Source organism: Typha angustifolia, chromosome 9, assembly GCF_048772165.1.
Source record: "Typha angustifolia cultivar Huaian chromosome 9, ASM4877216v1, whole genome shotgun sequence".
Lineage (NCBI taxonomy): Eukaryota > Viridiplantae > Streptophyta > Magnoliopsida > Poales > Typhaceae > Typha > Typha angustifolia.
The window spans coordinates 6,786,467-6,811,814 of NC_133247.1; the positions used below are offsets into that span (position 1 = coordinate 6,786,467).

General features: G+C 36.4%; 1 protein-coding gene across 6 annotated transcripts; it reads right to left on the reverse strand.

Annotated features, from left to right (window-relative positions):
- Nucleotides 1-3,920: 3,920 nt before the first annotated feature.
- On the reverse strand, nt 3,921-24,899 carry LOC140766962 (ADP-ribosylation factor GTPase-activating protein AGD4-like). Of its 6 annotated transcripts, none has more exons than XR_012105514.1 (21): nt 24,688-24,899; nt 22,308-22,384; nt 21,682-21,782; nt 20,748-20,818; nt 19,224-19,286; nt 18,438-18,482; nt 15,543-15,608; nt 15,407-15,454; nt 15,220-15,315; nt 15,091-15,132; nt 14,793-15,008; nt 14,360-14,491; nt 13,232-13,450; nt 13,033-13,119; nt 12,395-12,649; nt 12,153-12,274; nt 11,511-11,601; nt 5,358-5,800; nt 5,063-5,182; nt 4,343-4,412; nt 3,921-4,279 (listed from the first exon to the last, which is right to left on the reverse strand). XR_012105514.1 is itself a non-coding variant. In XM_073106684.1 (20 exons), the coding sequence occupies exons 1-19, from the start codon at nt 24,733-24,735 to the stop codon at nt 5,068-5,070; spliced, it is 2,337 nt and encodes a 778-aa protein (XP_072962785.1). In that variant the 5' UTR covers nt 24,736-24,899; the 3' UTR covers nt 3,925-4,412; nt 5,063-5,067. The 6 variants fall into 6 exon arrangements, 3 of the variants coding, with proteins under 3 accessions (XP_072962785.1, XP_072962784.1, XP_072962786.1); XR_012105513.1 differs by having other exon boundaries at nt 3,923-4,279; nt 5,046-5,182; XM_073106684.1 differs by having other exon boundaries at nt 3,925-4,412.
- Between the last annotated feature and the right edge of the window lie 449 nt (nt 24,900-25,348).

The following is a 25,348-nucleotide window of genomic DNA, read 5'->3' on the forward strand; positions in this document are numbered from 1 at the left end:
TTTATTGTCTACTCCTCTAAGTATATTTCTAATTCAGATTTTAGAAGTTTAATTGCATTTGTTGATTTCAAAAATTATTTGCTTGGTAGAATTGGGCATTAGTTGGCAATTTGTTTGGAAAACATCAAGGTTCCTAAAGGGGAGAAAACTTACAGGGCTTGGATTCAGGTTCAATCGAAGGCTGGAGGGGCACTACCCAGATAAGCCAAACAACCACTCGATCCAGTCAGAGGAAGGCTAGGGGGCGCCTTTGACGTCGAATTAGAACCAGATGATAATGGTAAGATTACCAAGCCTCTAGTGAAGTCACCGCTTCCTGATAATGATGTTTGAATCCTACTCTGGGCACCTCTGTGGTCTTTTTGGTGGGTTCTCACAGCTCAGGACTTGATGCTCCTCGTACCACATGTGGTCCCATACACTTATGTATGGCGTCGAAGAGGAAACTCGACCTCTCGAGTAGCTCAAGCTTGAAAGCCACACCAAATGCCATGTAGCGCTCCTTTAAACACCCTACATCAACCTCTATCCATAGAGCTACTTCGACATCGGTTACAAGCCATGTGACAATTGATCCCATAAATGCCAAATCTTCTTGAAAAGGCAAATCTAACCCTCAGTCTAATCAACCAATCAATCCATCCCTCTTGGGAAAGGAAAAGGCATAGTCGATGGCTCTTCAAAATCTAGTATCACTATTTCCAAAGAGGCTCTCTCTCCCCTTCACTATTATCACCCCTTCTAAATCTACTTCAATGTCCCTTAGTGCCCCCCTCCCGCCCCCCAACCCCCCCACTCGATCCAGTCGGAGGAAGGATAGGGGGCGCCCTTGACATTGAATCAGAACCAGACGATAACGATAAGATTACCAAGCCTACGGTGAACTCACCGTTTCCTGATAATGATGGAGCAAGATTTGAATCCTACTTCGGGCACCTCTGTGGTCTAGGGGTGTAAACAAGTCGAGCTTGAGCGAGCCGGCTCAAGTTCAGGCTCGACTCAAAATTACTTTCGAGCCTCATAATGTTGCTCATGCTCGGCTCAGCTCGAGCCGAGCTCGAGCTGAGCCTAACCGAGCCCGAGCTGAGCCCGAGCAAAGCTCGGGCTTGATTAGAGGATGAGGCGGTGGCGGCGTGGCGGTGGCAGCATGGATAGCGGTTTGCCGAAGGAGTCGAAGACGGATGGAGGAGGCAACGAGGAGGAGATGGTGAATGAAGGAGGAGGAGGAAGCCGACGGAGTGGACGAGGAGGAGGCCAATGGCGGCGGAGGAGGAGAAGGCCGACGGAGAGGAAGGCATGGCGCCGTGGTGGCGGCTTGCTGTCGTTGCCGATGGAGGCCGACGGGGAGGGAGGAAGTGGCGGCGCATGGGGTGAGGTTAGGAGTGGTGATCAGCTGGATGAGGGTGAGGGTGAAGGTGAGGGTGGGGTGAGTAAGGGAATTGAGGATGGGAAGGTGACGTGATAGGCAAGGTGAAGTGATGGATAAGGGTGGGGTAGGTGAGGGTGATGAATGTTAAATGGGTTACAGGTGAGGATGGGTTAGTGAGGGACACGTGGCAATATTTCTTTATGCCACGTGTCCTTAGTTATAGCTAGTCAGGCTATCAAGCCTATCGAGCCGAGCTTGAGCGAGTCGGCTCCAGCTCAGGCTCAGCTCGATATTAATTTCGAGCCTATTATGATGACTCGGGCTCGGCTCAGCTCTGATCGAGCTGAGCCAGACTCGAGCTTCACCCGAGCCGAGCCCAAGCTGCTCGTCAAGCCTGATAGCCCTACTGTGGTCTTTTCGGTGGGTTCTCGCACCTGGGGCTTTGATGCTCCTCATACCATGTGTGGTCCCACACACTTACGTGAGGGTATGGTGTCGAAGAGGAAATTCAACCTCTCTAGTAGCTCAGGCTCGAAAGCCACGCCAAATGCCACGTGGTGCTCCTCGAAACACCCTACATCACCTCAATGCCATGTGGCGCTCCTCTAAACACCAAACATCAACCTCTATCCCTAGAGCTACTTCGAAACCGGTTACAAGCCATATGATTGTTGATCTCATAAATGCCAAATCGTCCTCAAAAGGTTAATCTAACCCTCAGTCTCAATCAACCGATCAATCCATCTCTTTTGGGAAAGGAAAAGGCATAACCGATGGCTCTTCGAAATCTAGTATCAGTATTTCCAAAGAGACTCCCCTTCACTATTATCACCCCTTCTGATTATACTTCATTGTCCTTTCGTCCCACCCCTATTGGAGTAGGAGTCCCGCTCAGCTTCTCCTCCTCACCACGCTACCCATTCTGAACTGCCCATGAGCGCCCAATCCCTCTTAGATGCTATTAACACGAGTACTCCTCCATCCCTTATCCCCACCACAAAACCGACCACACCTTCCTTAATCACTCCTGCTATGCCAATCATACCCTCCTTCCAGATCCTCGAGGAGGTGGAGACCTCTAAGCTTCCCTCAAAGAAAGTCATTAACCCAGTCAACAGGCTCTCCTTTGTGGATCGGGCCTTTGTGGCGCTGGAGTACACTCAGGTTAGAGCGAAGGAAGAGAAGGCAGAATTTCACCTTGAGCAACACAATCCTAACTTGATTCCTGTGATCACCGAAGCATCTTTCAAGCAATGAAAGATAGACTCTACCTCTTTGATCAAAGTCGCTGCCTTGATCAAAGCCAAAAGCCACGCGAGCAAAGGCGAGGTCATAGCTATTGATGAACAAAATGACAATGCCTACCCTTGAAGGCACTCCCAATGAAAGCAACTTGGAGGATATGATTTACTCATGAAGCTATCATGTGGAACTATCACGGCCTTGTCAAGAAAGAGGGAAGACCGACTTTCATAACTCTACTTTATATGTATAAACCAAACATTTTTATTTTTTTGAAAATGCACCTAACTAATCGTAAATCAACTAACTTCCTCCGCAAGCTTAGCCCAAATTGGGATGGAGTGTACATCGCAACAACAGGGGTTGCCGACGATATCATCATTGGCAGGCGAGCAAGATATGTGGCGATTACCAAGGTGAGCCCCTCCCCCCAAGTTATCCATGTAGTGGCCTTCGAAACCGGTAAGCCTCTGTTTCTTATATCGACAATCTATGCCGGTACAATCAGCGTAGATAGAAATTATTTATTCCATGAGCTTAGCTATGTCATTAACAATGATATTCCTTGGATGGTCTCCGGTGATTTTAGCTGTGTTATGATTAGGGGTGAAAACGGGTCGGATTAACTTCGACCCGACCCGCTATCCGACCCGACTTAGATTGGATTCGGATAAAAAATTTCTATCCGATTCGGATTCGGATAGAATTTTTTAAAAAAATTCAGATACAAATTCGGATACGGGTCGAATATATTTTTCGGATTCGAATATCAAATATCCGTTTACCCCCATATTTTCTAAGTGATTTACAGCTTTTAGTTTGCTTATTTAATAGTAAGTATTAATATTATTACTAATAATACGTTATATATTATTTATAGAGATTAATTTCTCTAATTTTATATATTTGACATACAAAAAAAATTATTTGTTGTAAAACTCTTAATAATTTTATGTTAATTATATTTAAATAAAATATTATAATTATTTTAAATTTAATCTATATCCGTTTAAGATCCGATCATTTATCCAAAAATTATCCGTATCCGTTTAGTTAGGATATGGTTTTGAATTTTGCTATCCGTCCAATATCCGTATTCGAATCCGTATCCGAACTAAAAATACGGATCCGGATATGAGTTGAGCACTATCCGATCCGTATCCGATCCGTTTTCACCCCTAGTTATGATTCACTATCATGTCACCCTAAAAAAACATACACCGTTTAAAAGGTGAAAATTTTCGCCCTTACAAAAGGTGCGTAGTGTTCAGGGATAAATTATGAACTTTGTTCTTTGCAGTATAAATGCAATACTATAAGTATAGTGCAGGAGGGTGGATATGTAAGATAACCCTAATATTTTTTTTTTATAGAATTACATAGAATTTGGAAGTTCCTCACTAAATTTGTACTCGCCAATCAAATATGAAATCTTTCATGGTGAAGAATCTCCTCTCTTCATCAATAAATACAGATTACAAGAATAAATAATAACACAATTTCTCAAAATAAGTATACCATAAGGCACACATATCCAAGTAGTAGAAGACCGTGGAACACTGGAGGGTATATGTCCTGGAATAATATCGACGAGCGCAAGATTACCATTAATGAGTTCTTCTGATGTGTAGAAACCATGAGGCATGATCGAAAACTGGCAACATGCAGCTGCACAGAGGAAAGTAGCTTAGAACTTGAATGGACATCCAATAAATGTTGCAAGAGTTATACCCCAATCAGTTCAAAAGTAGCGCATGGCACCAATATAATGCCTTCTTCAGGAACATGGGAAATTGTCTGCCTGCAAAAAGATAATTTGCACAAATCCATATTTTAATTGCAAGAGAGAACCTTCACGTCTGAAAGAGCAATAATATAGTCAATCAGGAAAGTACAATGATGGATGACAAAAGAGTAAAACAAGGATTTGCATGTCATGACATGAATCCATGCCAGTAAACCATTGGTATAATACATGTTGAATGGCACAGATCAGTACATCCCTACAGCAAATGATCTGTGTTTGCCATGAGAAAGGATGGGGTTGTCAGGACATGTGTCAAACCATGCCGGTCACCACATCGGCTATATGGCAATCCATGGAAAAAAATGATCAAACAGAAGTAGCAAGCAATTTACTAACAAAATTATGGCTAAAGGTTTTATCTTTTTTCATTTCTTTTATCAAAATTTTAAGGTTAGAATAACCTATGTTTGGTGTTATACCAGTAAATGTGGACCTCCATGAAATAGATTTCCTTAAGAGCCAAAAATAAGTGCTGGCATTTTGACAAGAGAAGAAAAGTAGAGCTGAAAATATGATATTAAACATACGAGTTAATAAGTACATGACTTGCGATGTAGCTCATATCATGGTGGTTATCTTATGACAGAAGATAACAGGACGAAAGTAGGCATACAAAAAGGCCCAAACCTGGGGAGTAAGCTTGCCTGCATCATTCCTGCCCAACAAACAATATGAACAATTCCTCATCGGTGATTGCTCCTAGCTCCATTCTTCTTTCCAGAGCAGTCAGACCCCCACCATCTTTAATTGATGGTCGGCCACCCCTGAAAATGATAAATTAGGTTTGAGGCATGAGATTCCTATAAATGAATCCTGACAATTCTATATCAGGCAAAATATTAACTCTACCATGTAGGTTCGGATTCTACATTTTCCAGCTTGGAGATAGATCTCTAATCATAAAGAAAAGCATAACTTCCATGGTGTGTTAACACTTACTTTCTAAGAAGATACTTGGCAAGGGTGTCGTTCTTCTTGAAGACACAATGGTGCAAAGGTGTCCTACCATGGAAGTCCTGCAGATTGATATCCGCACCAAACTGTAGCAACATCTCCAACATTGTAGGATCACCAAAATGACAAGCTAAATGCAATAAGGAACAACCTTGTAGACAACTTTTCTGATCACCAGAATCCTTAATCTTCTGACATGTTGCAGGATCAAATTGCTTCCTCTCCAAAGGTTTCAACTTTGGTGTATCTAATGTATGATGGAAGTCATCATTTAGGTTCTCATATTTGATATTTGGACTAGCCTCTGACACCACAAGTAGATGATATAAGCTTTGTATATCGTTAGCTTTGACGGCTTCCCATATGCTAGCACCATGACGAACAGTGGGCTCAGATGTTTCTTTAACAATAAAACTTTTGTCCACATACTGCAACATAAATGTTTGCAAATAACATACATCAATTACTCAAGACAAAATAATGATCAGAAAAATACTCCAGAGAATGTTCAGGTTTTTGAAGTTCCTACAACAATGACGATGACAAAAATCTTTATAATTCTCCGCTTTTCACGGGTGATTAAACAGACTCAGACCCATCAGTATCATGCAATATGCACATCAGTATCATGCAATATGCACAACGATAAATATTTATAATGCAGAAGAAGAAAGTAGGATGTTCACTCATGGTGAGGAACGATGTAGGTCTCAAGGCATAAGAGATGAGACTGTTTGAACGTTCTGAAAGATTTGACCAATATCAGAATACTAATAATAATTTATTAAAAGGAATAGGTTGAAGTTTAGTACAAGATTCGACGCCATAAATAGATTACAGTGTTAACAGATAAGCAGATATTATAGAGTTTCCACCAAGAATTTAAGTGATTTCATAATTGGATGTGCCAGCAGCCCAGTAGAACAGTGCATGCTGAGTGGCATGTGCAGTGTGCCCTAGGTACTGACCTTATTCCAACAATAATTGAGAGGGAGGAGAGAGTGATGCAGAACAACATCCACAAACCCTAGGAATCCACCAACAGGGCATTCGGAATCCACGGAACAATAGTAATTGAACCCATGGAATCCACAAACAGAGTGTCGGAAGGTGAACTCCAGCAATGCAAAACCAACACTGGCGCTCTCAGGTATGTAATTTTTTAAATTTTATTTCTCTCTCTCAGATCCAGCAGAATTTTTTATACATTTTAAAATAATATTTAGAATTTTTTATAATTAAAAAAATTTGATTTGATTCGGGCGACCGATACGGCTAATACATATCATTTTTCCGAAAGGCCAATCCCAATCCAGATCCCGATTTTTCGAACCTTGGAAAAAAGAGGTCATATATATACCACTATCGAAAAAGCTCTCAAAAGGATAGAAATATAAAAACAACATATTGGTGGGGCTATCTCTAAATTTTTCTTCCACAATCATATTCCTTTCTATATAGCTGATAACCCTTATTATCACACTATGGTAGATATTTTACAATTAGTAGAGCTTGACGTTCTGCCTTCTAATTCAAAAGATACTACTACTAAATATCTTGAATCGAAGGTAGATAAGCTTGTACACTGATTGTGATGGGTAGACTGTACAACATAGGAGAAATATAATTAATTTCTTGGCATATTCGAGTATATGAACAATATTTTTAAAGTTTGTGGATACTACTAATTATTTTTTAGTTGATAGATGTAGTAGAAGAAATATGTAAAAAAAAATTTCAAATGGTATTGCTAATGGGGCAAATTACAAAGTTATAGACCTTACTAGATTTGTCACTTATTTTTCTAGTATTTAAGAACATCATGTCATATAAAGATAAAATTATGTCGATAATAATGTTAAAAAAGTGCTCTATAAAATTAAGAATATGAAACCTAAAGATCAAAGTTTAAGTAGAACTTTAAAGAATGACTCTTGGAAATGCATTTTAGAATAATATTACAATTGTCATCGTAGTATTTAAACCTATTGTCAAAGTATTTAGAGTGGTAGACAGTAACGACAAATCTAAAATTGATTTCTTATATAAGAATATGGACATAGCAAAGAAATCAATGAAAAAAATTATGGCACAAAAACATAGAAAGTGGTGAAAGTTGAATTACTCCAGATAAAGCAAACAATTGTATAGAAATATACACGTCACCGGTAGGCATGCTTTTAACATACTAATTTACTTTTACTTATAAATATTTTAAAGTTTGAATAATTACAAATTTTAAATTATAAATTTCTACATGATATCTTTTAATCCAAATTTTCAATTAACTACAAATATCATTAATAATATTGAAGTCTTGCTGGAGTCAGCAGACTAGAGCCTGACATTGATAAACCAAACTTTTGTAATAGAGAAGTGATTTATGATACAATTAAATAATATTATTAGAATATATTTCAAGTTTCAACCTGATACATGAGGTAAGTTAAACCCGCTGATAAAACATCAATAAAGTAGTGGGTCTATGAAAACTGTGGACTCATGGATGTTTTAAGGCTCAAGGCAATCAACAATCGCCTTGATCTTTTGAAACAGACTCACAATAGACACATTTAGGTGACACCACAAATCCTAGAAAATGACTCCAATCAATGAGAATTAGAGATGATTTTACTTCAACATGTTTGTATATAAATGATTTGTATGCTAAAATTCAAATTTAATGTGGGATCAAATATCAAATAGAGGTTTGCAATACAAAGAGTGGGCAAACTTGTTGAAGATGATCCAAATTTGCTCTTGACTAAATATAAATTAAGTTGCCATCAAAGTACACCACTAAAAATTTATCCAAGAATGGTCGAAGTACCTATACCATGACTCGCACAAATGTGCTTAAAGCATTACTAATGCTTTAATGCTGTATTAGAAAGCCCAAAAGGCATCACTAATCATTCTTAAAGACTATCCTTAGTCTCAAATACAGTTTTCCATTTGTTTCCTAACGAAATCTAATTTTATAATAGTCACTTTTTAAGTCAATCTTGGAGAAAATCATGACTCCAGCCAACATTACTGGCATGTCGTCAAGTCGAGGAATCGGAAAATGATATTTTAATCGTTATTGTATTGATAGCTCGATTATCAACACAAATGTGTCATGAGCCATCCTTCGTAGGTGTGAGTAAAGTTGGAACAACACAAAAGCTTAATCTTTCATGAATGAATCCCTTCTTTAATAGTTCATGTACTTGACGTTGGCATGCTCGGTTGGAGATCCAATAGTGCAACAAGTTGGGTTGGCATGCTCCAAGAACTAGACCAATAGCATGTTGGATATCATGCATAGTGCTGAATATTCTAGAAGATCCTAAGAAAGAACAACTTGAACTTCCTCATGTGAAGGAGCCACTTTTGTAGAAGGTTGGTCAATGGTGGTATTCTTAACTTTGTGAGCTAGTAAAGCAAACACGCTGAACTCTTGGCTTGCCTCTTTCCCAAATTCTTTTGATTTATGACGTCAATCTTTTTATGTTAGTCATGTCTTTCTTGTTATCCTTGTGGGCTAGTTTAGGACACAAGGGAACAAACACCTTTCATTGATAGCAATAAAAAAAGTATCAGCCAAAGATACGTTGTAACGATTTGGATAAGATTTTGCTTTCAACCCTAGGTGGGACCCAACACTAAATGAAATCATATTGATATATTTGTTGCTATCTACAATCGCTTTGCAATCTTTAGTCCTACATTTGAAGTATGTGTGGAAGATTGTGCTTTGGCACCAGTCATTGGTCTCTCTAGGTTGGGCCAAAGCACATCTGATAACTCAGAGCGGATCAAATGCATCCACATAATGGTCCTCATAAACATGATCTTCATCACTATCCTGCATCTCATTAGGTCATAGTCTTGCTCATCAACATTATCTCCCTCAAGTATGTTTTCCTTCTCCCCAAGATAGAGCCTTGCTGGGACAATTCATTACTATGTGTCCTACTTGTTTACATTTAAAACATTGACCAGGATCGTTGAATGGCATAGCATCATTTAGCAGTCCTTTGCCTCTATCTCGGTTGGCTAGCAACATGCTCTGATTATATTTATAAGGTGTCATTGTTATTTGAGGTCTAGCTCCAAATGGAGCAAAAGTGAAAGGAGTTCGACCTACAGTTTGTCTAGCTAGTTGTTTTTTGACCAACTCATAATTCAGTGCAAAGTGTAGGTCTAATATAACAAAGTTATCTCACGGAAAACTAACTCTCACCTAATGTCCTCATTATGGCCAGGTCTTAAATAGCTCAAGATCATCCTCTCGTCTTCGACAACATCGCACCTCATTATGTATTTCTTAAATTAGGAGACATAGTCACTAATAGATTTTATCCCTGTTCTAAGATTGTTCTATTGATCCAATATGTCACTGTGATAGGAGTGAGGTAGATATTTTTCTTTCAACTTCTCTTCCATTTCTAACTAATCAATTATTGGAGATTGATTCCTCCTACTTATAATTTGCTAAATTGTGCCAAAGTAGCATGACAAACCAGCTTCATATAAGTAAATCTAGCTCTCTTATCCTTCGACAAGTAATACCACTAAAAAAAGTAGTCTATTTCATAAATCCAATCAGTAAATACCGTCTGATCCAATCGACCATCAAAAGTGAGAGCATCCACTTTGACATTCTTGATCATGTGCTCTTTAGAGTTCCTAAAGTCTATACGCAATGTGATTCCTAATCCCTCAATTCATATCCTGATCTAACATGTTAGTCTTGATATTAATGTCACTCTGAGAACCTTTCTGAAATTCTCTCCTAGTGACTATAGTTAGTTTGTTGCCAAGGGGCCTCAACATCGTAAGCAACACAACCGGCACCTATTTAGAAGCTTCGGCGTCACTTTTGATTGTCTTCCTATATCACCACATGTTAGAATCTCTGAGTCTGTAAGAGCATTTGCACTTCATGTTTATTCATTGCATCAGAAGATCAATAATCTAATATAAATTATAGACTGATTTGCATAGGCATCACGATTTGCATCAGATCGAGCATTTTCCATCTGGAACCATAAGGAAATTGCACGCCCATAGTACTGGACCTTTCCAAATATTAAGACGGGTTGGACCAAATGTGTATGTCATTTATATTCTTTCTGATTATGACATTAGTTCCACTTTTAATATTGAAGACCTAATTGTTGACATGACTCCTTTGCCTATCCTAGATGATCCATATGACACATCTACGCCTACTCCACCAGATATGTCTATTTTTGACCCTAACACTTTCCCTTTTCCATCCACACAAAAGGAAAGCTAGACACTATTTTGGATGAACAGATAGTTTCTACAAACGGAGGAGCTCACTATTTCCTAATCTAATAGAGAGTTCGTCCATATTTTGATAGTATGTAGATTACTTGTGATGAGCTATAGCAGATTGATTTGGATATATTGGTGTACTACCAAAGTTGCCTACAGAACAACTCGACTAAGTCGAGTTTCTCCCACCTCGGGAGAGCTAATACGATCACCCATCTTAAATCATCGATCAAATAAGTGTACAATTGTAAGCAAAGGAGGGCAGCTAACCTAGTGACACTTTGGCTAAGTAACAGATTATGATTTATGAGAGAATTTTATGTTTTATTTGTCGGGTACTTTAATCTTTTCTTCTATCAATATTTTGGTTTGTTCTCACTTTTAGTTTTTGCCTATATAAGGCTTGTAAGTCTTTGTTAAAGGGAAATGAATGATTATTAGTTTAGAGAGTTCCCTCATATTTTCTTTTGTTGGTGGATCCTATGAGTTTAGTTACCGCTGTTCGGTGGATTTAAAACGTCCTATTGGTGGATTTCTAGGGTTTGCATCACCCGAGATGTTCTGCATCATAGTTATATGAAGGGCTATGAGCTTGTTTTCCTATCATCTCTTGGTTTTCTGATTCAACAGAAATAATGAGTTTGCTGCCTATCATTTTCCTCGATCACATGCTCTCTAGAATCAGTAGTTCCAAAAGAAAAAAGGGTATAGAATACAAATTTATATATACATATAGGAGAGAAAATATAGGCTCACAGAAGGAGCAGATGTAGTTTTTAGAAACTAAAAATTCTAATATGACACGATAAAAATTATTTGAAAAGGAAAGGACCATACAAGAGTTATTACCTTTGCTTGGATGTACTTTTCCTTTCTTGGAAAGGAGTCATTCGGATTAGGCTTTTCAACAGAAGGAATGCTCTTATCTGATTCATCCATCCTACATGAAATTGGAACGTTTGGTTAAGACGTAAGGAGAAATATTTTACAAAATAGCATTAAGAAAGCAATAGTGCAATACCAAATACCAATGAAAGAAAATCCTAACCTATACATGGAAAACAAGCTTGAGTCACAGCAAATTAACAATATAGCCTTCTTTATCTGATAGAAATGGTTGAAGATGAATTTTACTGAGTCAAGTTAAAGTGCACTGCTAGCAATCTCAAAAGAATTAAGTCCTTCATTAGCCGAATAATTAATTATCCTGCATTTATTAAGCTCTGGCACTGAAAAAATTGTCTTTTGCGAGTGAGTGAGCTAGTGTGCATATACAGCAAAAGATTCAGATTGGCGCTACTATGTAAATTGTGGCAACATCCTCTTAGCCTTATATAACTAATGAGTGCTTCACAGGAGCATTGATCTGTTGACAATAGTCCCACATCACTTGTGCATTTATTTTAAAAATATGATCACAGTTTAGGATTCTTATATCAATTCAGGAACTAGGTCATATAATATACAGCCACAAATGTTTGAGATTCATACCTTTCAGCCTCATTGAGAAGCAATCCCTCCCACACTGAATTACAATAAGAGTTGCCCAGAGCATGAAATAGATCCATGATGACAGGTTCCCAGACCTTTACATCCAGTGTTAAAGACCTCACCTGAGCAATATTTGATAATTAGTAAACATAAAACAACTTGTAGAGAAAAATATGTTCATGATATTGCATTAACTATCATATCTAATCTCAGTTAATGAGAATATGATTCAGGAATAGCACCTTTGAAATGTGAACACCAAGATTCCTGTGAACACCAGAGCATTCAATGCAAACTAGAATCCCTAGATTTAGTGATGCCCAGTCAGGTTCAGGAGCACTGCATTCTGCACAGATATCATTTCCTGGAATACTCCTGAGAAGTTCGGAGACATTAATATATCCTTTCCCGCTGACACCATCTTCCAGCAATAAGGAATCAGGATTATTTGCATCAGCAAAACTGCGGCTTTCCATCTCTGAATTTCCAATAGAAATCTGACATATGGCAAGAGAAGAAAGTAAGAAGAATTTTGACTTTTGGGTAGGTAATGGCTTCTCTAGGTTGGATAAACATTAACCAATGACAATCAGTTAAAGAAGTATCCTTTTATGTCTAGTACTAGAAGCAAATCTGACTTTCCTGCTTTGCTCTTTGAGTAGGAAGATGAAATGTACAGTTATCTACTGGCAAAAACTATGAATATAACAGCCTCAAATATGAACTATTTGGCCATTTTTGGATGCAGAAGGTCAGATGCATCTCTGGCCAGCTTTTGATCACTTAGGACAGCAAAATTTTTTTGGTACCAACCATGTAGTGAGACTTTTATGGACAGGAACATGATGGATGAAAGAAAAAAGACTTTTTAGTGGATAACCTGTTCCGCAAAAGAAGAGTGAAGAAGTGATGCTATAACTCCCGTAATTTTCTCAACCCAGTCCATTCGATCTGAACCATTTTCAGCCTGCCAAATGTGAAGGAAGGATAGAGTTTACCACCGGGAACTAAGAAAGCATTCTTCAACAGAAAATTTTAGTTAAAGTTCTCTCAGATTGACACTTGTAAGTTATAACTACCTGTAATGTGTATGTCTTCACCGGTGATATTATTCTAAAGCAAAATCTCAGATCTGACTGTTCTTCATCAATCTTAATTGTCGAAGTTCTAAGATCAACTGTGTGACATCCAAGGCTATGTTCATCCTGAGATGGTGTTCTTTGGTGCGAGAATCTGAATCTACCAAAAACACCAGATCCTTCGGATGGACCAGCTGGTTGTTGTGATAGATGTCCTTGCTTAGAGGATTAAAGACAAAGTAAGCAGATCAAAAATATTTATAGCAGAAATTGTCCTCACAAAAAATGTTTGCAGTACACCTTGCCTAAGAAATCATATACAAAAAAAATATATATATATCAAGAATAGGGTAGCATCATAACATATATACATATCTGGTGCAAAGTTCATTCACCTAATAATTTGATAGTAGAAACTATTGCAGCTTTAGCCATATAATAAGCAGCTTCATAATTTCCAATGAATAAGAAAACTTATAGAAGTCCATGTTTCAAAAACCTGCACCTTACTAAAAAGTGATGGTGAATGACCAAAAAATAAAACGGCAGCTGCTCTCTGCCCCAGTACAAACACCAAAATCAAGGTCACGATACTCCCTACTAGTGATTTAAACTTAGATAATAAATTCATATATTATCTTCTGAGTATCTAATTTGAGTAAATTCTAAAATACAACAGATATGTTAGTGTCTAAAGTCAAACTTGAATACACAAAGGAAAAGGAGTTATAGTGCTCGAGGCTCTTCTGAATGCAGGATCTGGGAACAGAAGGATATATGCAGCCTTTCTGAGAATTTGTTTCCACCAATAAAACTCTTACCATCAAAGAGATAGTAAATGAACTGCAATGTTGTGTGGTTGTCAGCTTGCATCTCAGTTTTATTTAGACTATAGTTCAAATAATTTCGCTAATAGCAAAAGCATTAGAATATTCAGGATATGGGGAACCCTTATATGTTAAAATAACACAAGCAAATGTGGAAAGAGCATGATCCTTCATAAGCATAAATAATCTGTAGCACCACTAACACTTGCAATAGCAAAGCTTTAAATGAAAGGAACGCTTTTATGTTTTAAACATAACGATCAAATGGGAAAAAAAAAGTAAAGTAGATGAAATTGGATACCTGTTGCTTACTCAATTTATTTCTGTAGTAGTACAAGGTTCCATGGCTATCAAGTACAAAGAACCTCCTTTTCCAGTCTCCTCTTAAACCTGATGAGCGCTTAAGAAGATAACCTTGTTTTATTACTTGAACCTGAAAGAACAAATTTCAGTTAGACGACAAGTAAATTAGTATTGACTGAAGTTCCATCCAAGACTTTAGTAGAAACAAAGCTAAGAAATTAGACAAGGGTAATAAACGAGCTAAGACATGTAAATAGCACCATAATAGAGAATCAAGCCATTAAATCTGTGAAAGTGTGGAGGTAATACATGTTCAGTGTAACAATCAAATATCATCAATCACACAAGAAGTTTTCACCTTAGGAAACACAGGGAACAAGCATAATTTTTCTCAACAGAGATGTAATTGGTCAATTACAGATGATTAGTACCTCCCCATTTGCAGTAGAATTCATCAAAGCTTCAATTTCTTTATAGGAATGCACACCAACTACATGGATACCATCACCACTAGTTGAGGTGTCTACATTACTCAATGATCTTAAACTTGCAAGTTCAGCCTGAGTTCTGAACTCTTGGATTCTCTTTGCAAGTTTGTCCTGTTCATTGCTAGCCATTTCTTTTGATTGCTGTGCATATGTTAGAACCTGAATGAAGAAATTTAGTAAGAAATGATCCTGGGAAAGAGAAAATCTTTGACAGTTTAGCATAACATAGAAAACAGTCTACCTGGTGAACAAATGACTCCATCTGGCTAAACAATTCATATCCCTGCCAAAAGAAAAGAGAATTCAGAGTCACTGAAGCATCTGGTTAGACAAAATACAGATGGTGATTTTGACAAAGAACAGAACCTACCTGCTTAAAATACCTCATATGGGCATCCATTACTGCACTTATAGACTCCAAAAACTCATATTTCTTCTTTGCCTCAATATTTGCAAGCGCACTAACCTGAATTCCTTAAAATTATGGAGAATTGTTGGAATAATTGAAGAACAGACTTGATTGTTTAAGAAAAAGAAAGAAAATATTTGGTACATACTAGATTAAACCGACATCTTTCGAAACTTGATCTTGAGTTATGCAGATCCTGTCAAATTGAACATTAGAAAGAGAACACATGAATGTTACAGACCATGCATATACTGAGCGTTACGTCAGTTTTCATCGCTAATTACCTCTTCTAGTTCCGCAACAACTTCTGGCCTCGTGCCCTTCCGTACTGACATAAACTTTTCACGTGCCTAACCATAAGCATTGAAACAGTCTTGACATCTAGAGTTTACTATTCAATTTAAAGAATACCTAATCGGTATTTAGAAAGAATAAGAAGCAAACAAGTATATGGAAATCAAAAGATTTGTGAGATGATGTCAATTTAGTGCCTAAAGCAAGGATTACCATGCTTGTCAGCACACCATGTGCTAATGGCTATTGGCACCTGGCACCCCTTTGTGCCATGGCGTTTATCATCTTACACCAGCACAGTATTGGGCAACATCCATTATATGCCACCCGAAACTCATCAAATTAAGTCAGACACCCAAAATGATTGATCTAGCTTAATTTTACTTGATCAATCATTTATAAGAGTCATTCTATATATATCGAGTATTTTGGTGCTAAATCTATGCAAAATGCATTTCAAGATGTAATTCCCCAAAATTTTAACCAAAATTTCAAAAATAATGAAGTTAATATATCAAATCCACTCAAATTGGGTCAAAATTGGTGTAGAAATATGATAGATTAACTTCATGAGTTGATTTGAACCTAAATTTTACAATTTTGAGCTAAAGTTTCAACATAATTAAAAATTATTTGATAATTTATTTTTTCCCAAATTACTAAACTATTGTTTATTAACGAATGTGTTCAATCATACTATATGTTGAATCATAATCCTTCTTGACTATTGCTATAATTTTACCAAAATAGTTATGTGCAACATTATTTAGGGATAAAAGACTGTAATGGTGGGTTTAATACATATATCTTTAAACAAATAGATCATTTACAATACTATCTAGGGATAAAAGACTCTAATATAGACTTAATACATATATTAGACCTTAAAATATGTATAAAAAATCATAAAACATTTATTAGTTGTCGAGCTATATTACCAATTTTATCCAAAGAAGATTGAATCACAAGTTGAAATGTGCCCCTTCGCAAATATTATTTCTAATTTTATATTGTAAATCTGGTGATAATCGATATTAAAAATCAGGTGACTTTTCATTTCTTTATGAAAATCATTTTTCCATTATCACCAATTCTTATGTAATTGGCCGTTTAGTAATTGACATAAAACCATTAAATTAATTATTATATATTTTCTCAACCTAAAATATCAAAACTAATTATTATATATTTTCTCAACTTGAAATCTATGTATATATAGTTAGTTACCATAAAATTGAAACAAAATAATAAAATGTTATAACTAATCATAATAAATAAATAATGGATTTAATATGAAGAAAAGGATTAAAATAATTACCCAATTATATGATCATTGTTACTACTCATTTTATTTTATATAAAAAAAATTAATCCATGAGCTAAGCATATGTTTATGTTTTAGAGATTTCTATTTAAAAAATCTACTAAATTAAAAGTGGACCCATGTGATTTTATGAAAAGACATAAGTCTGATCAATCAAATTTGAACTGCAGTGGACCCCATGTATAGTGGAGATGACAAAACTCTAGCAAATTTCGCCTGGTAATTATCTCAAGGAGCAGAAGAAAAAACAAAATAAAATAAAAATCATGGCCTGAAGAATGTTAGAATAATGCAAATTGCAAAATAGATAATATAAATTTACTTCAAGCTATGAAAGGGAACTCCATACAAGTGGAGGAACAATCTGGCAACAGCTCACAAAAGTGATAAATCATATTGAAATCGGCCTGCTCTTTAATAACAAAAAATTTATTCAAACTTCATATCCTATGTACTTCCTTTTGTGGAAATTCGTACTTCCTTTTGTGGAAATTCTCACTTGTCATATTAGGAATAGAACTTTTTATTTCAGGCAGATTCTCTACTATCCATAGTTAGATAATTGATAATAGTGCTTCCATGCGTTAGTAATGGTATAACATAGTTTGGAACTGACCCAATATGAATCTACCTTTTATCTTAACAATCCGCCGTCCATGGGAAGCATTTGGTGATCCCCATGACAAGGACAAAGTTCTAGTTGGGAAGATTTTCTATACATCAGGACATCAACAAATTGTTATTCCTTAGTTGGCACACTTGCTTCGGAATTGGTAACACTACCACATTACCAGAGTATGGAGTTACTACCCCTAATAATTTTAAAAGCTCCAAATGCTATTTTTAATTGAAGAGTTTGCATGTCCTGCTCCTGCTATACAGTCCTGAACCACACCTACTCTGGCTCAGTAAGTGAGTAAGCAAATGCAGCTTCCTTGAAGCATGAGCTGATGATAGGCAATCCATGATAAAGGCCAGCTAATATAGTACTAAAATTTTGGTCACATTTCAAATACAAGGCAAATATTTCTATATTACCACTCTAAAATCGGTACAAAAGAAAATCTTCAGAACAAAGTATTCCTCTTGCTGACCTCTTGCTTCTGGAAGAAGCTTTAAAGGAAATTAAGGAAAATATCTGATTTTGAAACATGTCATATGACATTTCTAGTCACATTCATGCTTGGCTGTATGCCCCAGACATCTGCCATGCATCTGAAGCCAAACTGATCACAAGGACCTGTGAACACCCTCAGCTCAATGTGCAAGCAGTCAGGTGGGTGAAAACTTCCAAGACTTGTACTTAATTCTCCGCTATAAATAGTTATAACTTGAGATTGATATCAAGAGTTAAAGACTGCAATCATACCAACCACAATGAAGTATTCCTCAACACATCACATATCCTTCATGTGATGGATAAAGCAAGAAAAGAAGTGAATCAGCATATCAGAGCTTATCATAGTTCATAACCTAAATCTCACCAAAAGAGGCTGAGTAAAACAAGTATGCCAGACAATCCAAAAATTAAAAAAATAAGATTTAAAGTTAAAAGCACTACCTGATCATACCCCTGTGTAGCTTTGTCCAAGCGCCGGCGGCAATCCTACATACATGACCAACCATTTTGATCATTTTGAGAACAACAATGTATCAAGAACTTTATTTGAGCCTTCAATCCAACAGAGATGGGAACCATTTTATGGTGCAGCAAACTAATTGATACCCTATTCTATATCTCTGCCAATATCTTAGGAATAGCATTAAAAAAAATGTTGTATCTATGAGACTCTGATACTCGGCAGTCTGCTAGCTTTTCTAAATTAGTTTTCATATATGATGCATCCTCCATACTCTGTACATGAAATATGGCATACCATAAAAAATGAGATAAGAAATTTCCTGGTCAGGGAGACAACATGATATAGAGAAATATCATGGTAATAATAATTATAATACATATTAGGGAAAATTATATTTTATCCCCTGTGATTAGGCATAAGTTTACTTCACTCCCATATAGTTTCATTTGTATTTTTTACTCTCTTATAGTTATATTCAAATTGAAACCATTATTTATTCTATCATATTTGACCAATCTACAAATCGAATTTGAAAATAATTGGATAAGCTTTTCAATATATATAAAATAATACCGATTGAATTTCAAATAATATCTCTCTACATCATGATATATCTCTAAATCATGCTATCTACATCATGCAAGGATGTCAAGCATACCATTAAGGTAATTTCATCAATTATCTGCACCAGACTACTTATATTATGTTCACCTTGAAATATATGGCAGCTTATTACAGTACATATAATTACCAGAAAGATGTACCTTTACGTTATGCAAATCCACACTCATGAACTGAAACAGACGGTCAGTCAGCATATGTTCAACCTGTTTGAGGAGAAGAGAATAGGGTGGGGTGCTTGTAATATCAAGGAATAAGAATTACACATAATCCTGGTTAACAAAAGCATCAGACCAAATAGCACTGAATATTCACGCTAATGAGTTGTTGAACAGAAAGGGCTCATGCATCAATATTGAATGGGATTGATTTAAGTTTGCCTTGTTCATCACCCACACTAGGACAGCAGATCACCACAGCAATAAGTAAAGGCAGAAGATTCAAAACACAAGATGCAACTCCAAATTTATTAACATGCAATTACCCAGAATATATACTTGCACAGATACAAGTACAGACAAAAATACAAGCATAACATAGTACAAAAAGTATTAAACGTGCCTCTAATGCTTAGGTGTTCTATTATATCTTTTAAACATAGTATCCTGGATAGACCAATGTACTACCACTATATATACCTCTGTTTTCAGTGCAATCTTTTTGCATAACTACATATATATGTCTATGGATGTATTTCAGAATTTGAATTGCCAAGTCATGTGCCTGTTAATAGTGATACAGCCATTGGCTTGAGAAGATGGTGTACTTTTAAAGAGTAATATATGCGACTACTTTGTCTTTTGTTTGGCTCTGTGTCTTACTTACCTCAATGATGAAGACAACTATTTTGTTGGAAGCTATCATATCTAGCTTACATCTAGATTCTTTTAAGCTAAGGGAATCTTAGCATGTTATATAGAATGACCATGTTGCATCACAAAAGCATATATCCGTAAGCAGCAAATTGTCCTTAAAAGCTTCACACATAGCTTCCCTCTTGCCAAATTTTATTGGCACCATAAATTTGGTGATTTCACAATATATCAATAGTTCACTTACTCGAAGTATGCTTGCTTTCCAAATGAAGCCTGCTCAACTACTTGAGTTGCTCCTGAGCTTACCCATATGTTAAGGAAATAGATTGACAAAAGTTGTACTTCCAACAAAATTACTAGATGTAGATGGAGATCTTAAAGATGTATATTCTAATGGGAGACATTTATTGTCTATTGAGATATTAGTGTACAAATTAAAAAACTTCAATTAATGATTTATTTCAAGGAACTTGTGTGACTTGTGCCATTAGTATGTCTAATAAGTAAAATGTGACCACCTGACAAGAAATATAAACTCAGTGAGGATATGGTTGCAGAAACATCTTGAAATTTGAAACTCACCAAAATATACTAATTTTCAGTACCCTTTCTAGGAAGTTGAACAAAAATAATTCAACATCACATTCAAGTAAATCAAGAAAATCAACTTGAGAGTAAGACAATACAATACAACAGAGACAAGTTAGGACAAACTATATCTTAGCATAAGAAGAATCATAAAGAGAGAGCAACTTCAAGCAGCCATTGTATATTACACAGGCCAAAGATGCTTTGCAGGCACAAGCTGTTAGAAACAATAAAATGGTAAGAAATTTATAAAAAAGCATCTACCTGAGAACGAAGAAGCTCCTTGTAAGTTCCAACTTCCCTAAAAGCAGTAGTAAACTTGGACATTACAGGCCCTACAGAACAGAATAATACCTCCTAAGGAAATGTAAATCGAAGATAATATCAAAGCATACTTTATACTCCGCCAATAAGAAAATTAATACATACGTGAAAGGAGTAAACGGTGTATATTTTATAGACCAATCAGTTAAGCCAACAACAATACAAAACTTTACAAACCTTTACCAAGGAAATAGAAGAATTATTTGCCAAATTTTCCGCATATTTGAGATTTATCTTCAATTGACTTTGGCTTGACTGTACCTTAAAGATGAACACCTAAATCAAAAGTTCTCGTATGTCTCACTCGCCAAGATTATTCTCATATTTATATTACTTTCTGAAGGGGTTGCTAGTAAATGCTAACTTCCAATAACCGAAATACAACCAAGAAGGTACATAACTCTTGCAAACTGGCCATCAAGGATTTATAAAGGACTGTTGTCAGCTTGAGGGACCCCATATCTTTGGGCAAGGCCAGCTGATGAATTTCCAGTGCGTTATACAATGAGTCAGGAAGATAATACCAACAAAGGCATCATATCAGCCCAGCATACTAATTGTGACAGATATAAGGAGGCCAGTACAACTATAAGATTGACCAAGATACAAATAGAGAATGACACAGTTTACTACTGATTGTTCAAGATGATGGATTGAAGCTAACAAGGCCACCCCTTACACAATCCTCTGAAAAGGTCATCATACAGACTTGTTGGGCATGTAATACACTAAAACATCTAATATAGAACATCTACGGGTAACAATGAATTATGCTAATTAACAAATATTTATTTCCAGGGACGAATCAAGCAAATGACATGGATTGGTATCAATATAGAAAAATAAAGATACAAGATAGGTTAGTTGAGATAACCTCCTATGGCCACACTAAGAGGGTCATCCTGTCCAGCACCGAATGCTTCGAGAGAATCTGCAAAGGACAGGTCTGCATCATATCCTTCACCAAGTGATACCCTGTTCCGAAAGGAAGAAAGTTATTGGAAACAGTACAGCAGGTGTCTACTTCTTGTTTTCACATGAACCGATAAAAATGAGAGATCATGGCAAGACACTCACATGTAAACAAGCATGTAACGAGCATTTAGTACTATTCAGAGACTTACAGAAGGATGTAAATGCAAGTTAAATGTGCAGAAGAACAGACGCCATTGCAATTGCAGAAGATTATGTCTCCACATCAAGTACATCAATAAGAACCAAACACAACCAACAGAAAAAGAAAAAGGGAATATATTTATAAGTATGGATATGTTAACTAGACATATGCTAAAAGAACTAAAGAAAAGTATGCATGACAACAGGCACAAGGTAGCTTGGTCAACGCATTTATGAGTTCATGTGTGCTTATTTGTGAATGGTATAGGAAAATGTGAAACAAAATAAGATATTGCAATTATAAGATAATTAAGCATCTGCACTTTATGAGCATACATAGTACAGATAAGCTTCTTAGCTTTCTAGAAGACAGAGAATACTCACATAAATCTTTTACATCCCTTATGAAGCTTTTGACAGCGGTCTTTCAACTCATCAGATGCTTGTTCCAAAGAGTAGATCTTTAGATCAATCAACAAAAAGAGGGTGTAAGTTTGCATACGATAAAACCAAATGTAAGCAGTTGTGCTTGTGATTTGTGACACGAATGCTGGCAAGACCATGAAAGTATAAAGGGTCAAACAATCAACCAGATGTTCCTAAACTTTCAAGACGGAGAATATAATGGCATTTTCTCTTAATATTAGCTTAATGCTAGAAAGAGACGTACCATGATAAAGCCGAGTTAAAACTTGGAAGAAAAATTACTATATATTATTTCTACAAAGAAAAGAAGAAAGAGACAAAGAAAGATGGAACTGTTTCATTATCTAAATAATTGATAAACAAGTTTACCTAATTGGTTCATCATTTCTATGACCTTTTGCTCTTAACCATATAAAAGTAAGGAACAACATGCACTAGGAAATGGGCAAATGACCATTCAGCTTTAGTGAGGGACGCATTAGTAAATTGGTTCATCATTTCTATGACCTTTTGCTCTTAACCATATAAAAGTAAGGAACAACATGCACTAGGAAATGGGCAAATGACCATTCAGCTTTAGTGAGGGACGCATTAGTAAATTTAAATTTCCATTGCCCCATGTAAAAGCATTCTTCATCAAGTTAAAAGATATAAGGTAGCAAGGAGAACATAAAATTATCATCCTATTTCCTCAGTCTGCCCAGCCCTCCAAGAAGAATAGGAGAAAAAGAAAAAGACAAGTAATTCTAGAACTATTCATTGAAATAATTTCTGATCTTAGAGTGATGGGAATTAGATTTTCATTTATTTTTTATTTTTAGACGTATTTTTATCTAAAAAATTTAATTTGATTTTAGAGTGTCCAATTTGGTTAAAACTCCTAAGAATCTAGGAGATTTGGTTGTTAGTTTATTTGGCAATAAGTTTGTTAAGATTTGAATGCTTTCTAAGCATGGATTGAAGTTTTGATTGATCCCGATTCATATTACTGAAACAGATCGACCGATTTGGCCGATCTCCGATCTGAGTCATCCAAAATAGATGGCCTGTATGTATTGTTTCTTCAAGTGGCCGAAACTGATACTAAAAACCTTGTTTTTAAATTAAAATAGTCATAGTTTAGTTATATATTGTGATTTGACGTAATTGCCTCATCTCTATAAAAAGAGGTGATGGAATTCCAAAAAAAAACATGAAAATTTGAGAAATGATATTTGTAAAGGATTCCACATTTATCCCTCTTCTTCCATCTTTTGTAATGGATTCCATGCTTCCTTTGTCCCCTACAATCTATGTGGGTTTAATTTTCTTTCCTTCAAAATTTGGTAGATTATCTTTATCTTTTCTATCTACCTAGCCGTACTAGCATGAAAATAGCACTTAGAGACAGATAAAAAGATTTACATAAGCCCTATCTTTTCTCCTTGGGGATGCATCTAGGTACCTCCTCATCTTTTTCCGTATCGGCATATTTTCTCGTCCTTAGGCCACGTCACAGAGTCAACAAGAAATCATCCTTACTTCAGACAAACAATTGATAACTGATCCCCTGCTAATTGGGGCCCTAGTCATGGGCCAGTTCAAAGAAGATGGAATTATCTGCTCTTAGAAAGCTCAGCTGATACAAAAGAGCTAACCAATCATGCATAATCTGGTGCAGTGCACTAAAGGAAGAAAAAAAGAAAACGCTTTGCCCAATGGTCCATTCACCTATAACAACCAGTATCCAAGGAAATTGACATACATAGAGATAGGCTAAATTCTTCCATTGAGATTTGGTAAATATAATCAAAGTAACCATCATAAAATAGTTCTTCACTTTTCTTATTTCTCTATATAAACACACGAGGAAATCTTACAACCTTGCATCAAAACCATGAAACCCAATCAAGGCGACCAGAAGAAACGCCACTCTTTTCCTTCTTCTCTTAGACTAGACACGAAACTGCTAAAGGTAAGAGAAGAGAGTAACCAAATCTGAGAAGACCAACTTCTGGTTTCAGAACTCACATTCAGATCTGTCCATCTAACTGGAAATCTTTACAGTTCTTCCACAATGTCTGTGCATGTATTTCTTAAGTATTCAGAAAATTAATTCGCCCTAGATAACAAAAACACACGCAAAGCCGCTTTCTTGATCGAGATAGAGGCCAACCACATGTTTTTGTTTTCGGAAAGGCGAGATCTTTTATGTTTTTGGATCGACCAGAGACCACAAGAAACCCAAAACCCAAATGAGATCTCGACTTAAAAATAAAAAAGATAGAAAGAGAAGACCAAGAATAGAAATCAAGAAGAGGGCAATAAGCATTTCTAGGGAGGACTTTAGAAAACATACCTGCTTCCTGAACATTGGTGAGTCTTCCAATTTCGTGAAGGCCGCCATATCTTCTGCTCTCTCTCTCTCTCAGATCAAAGCTTCTCTTTTTTTATCTCTCAGATTCAAGCTCCGAGAAGATAAGAGTTTGGTGGCGGGGGAATTCACAGGGATTAGGAGCGTCGACGACCGAAGCCGAGGTGGGATTAGTATCTTAACTCAATTATGGCAAACGATCAAACTTTGGATGTTGGTGTTTTGCGTCGCCTGTTGGGGGGCATCAACTACGTCTGATGCGGATCGAACGGCTAAGAAAAAAAGAAGAGACACTTGCGAGAGAAGTAACTCTTTTTGCAAATTAGGTTATATACCAAACCTATTTATTAAGGAGGATGAGTTTTTAAACTACTTCATTAAGTTCCATTTGATTGTTGCATTGGAAACTGCTATCATTGAAAGCTAATGTTTTCATCATCATTGTCTACTCGCCCCTCACTTCTTCTCTCAGGTGATTCTATAAAGGGGAAAGTACACTGTATTTAAACTAAACTGTTATTCGTTTATCATATAGGATCATTATACACATTAGAACACGGCTGTCAAATTAATCTAGCTGGATTGAGCTCATCTTGAGCTTGATCTTCCAAATTGGCTCAAAAATAATTTGGAGTCAAGCTTGATC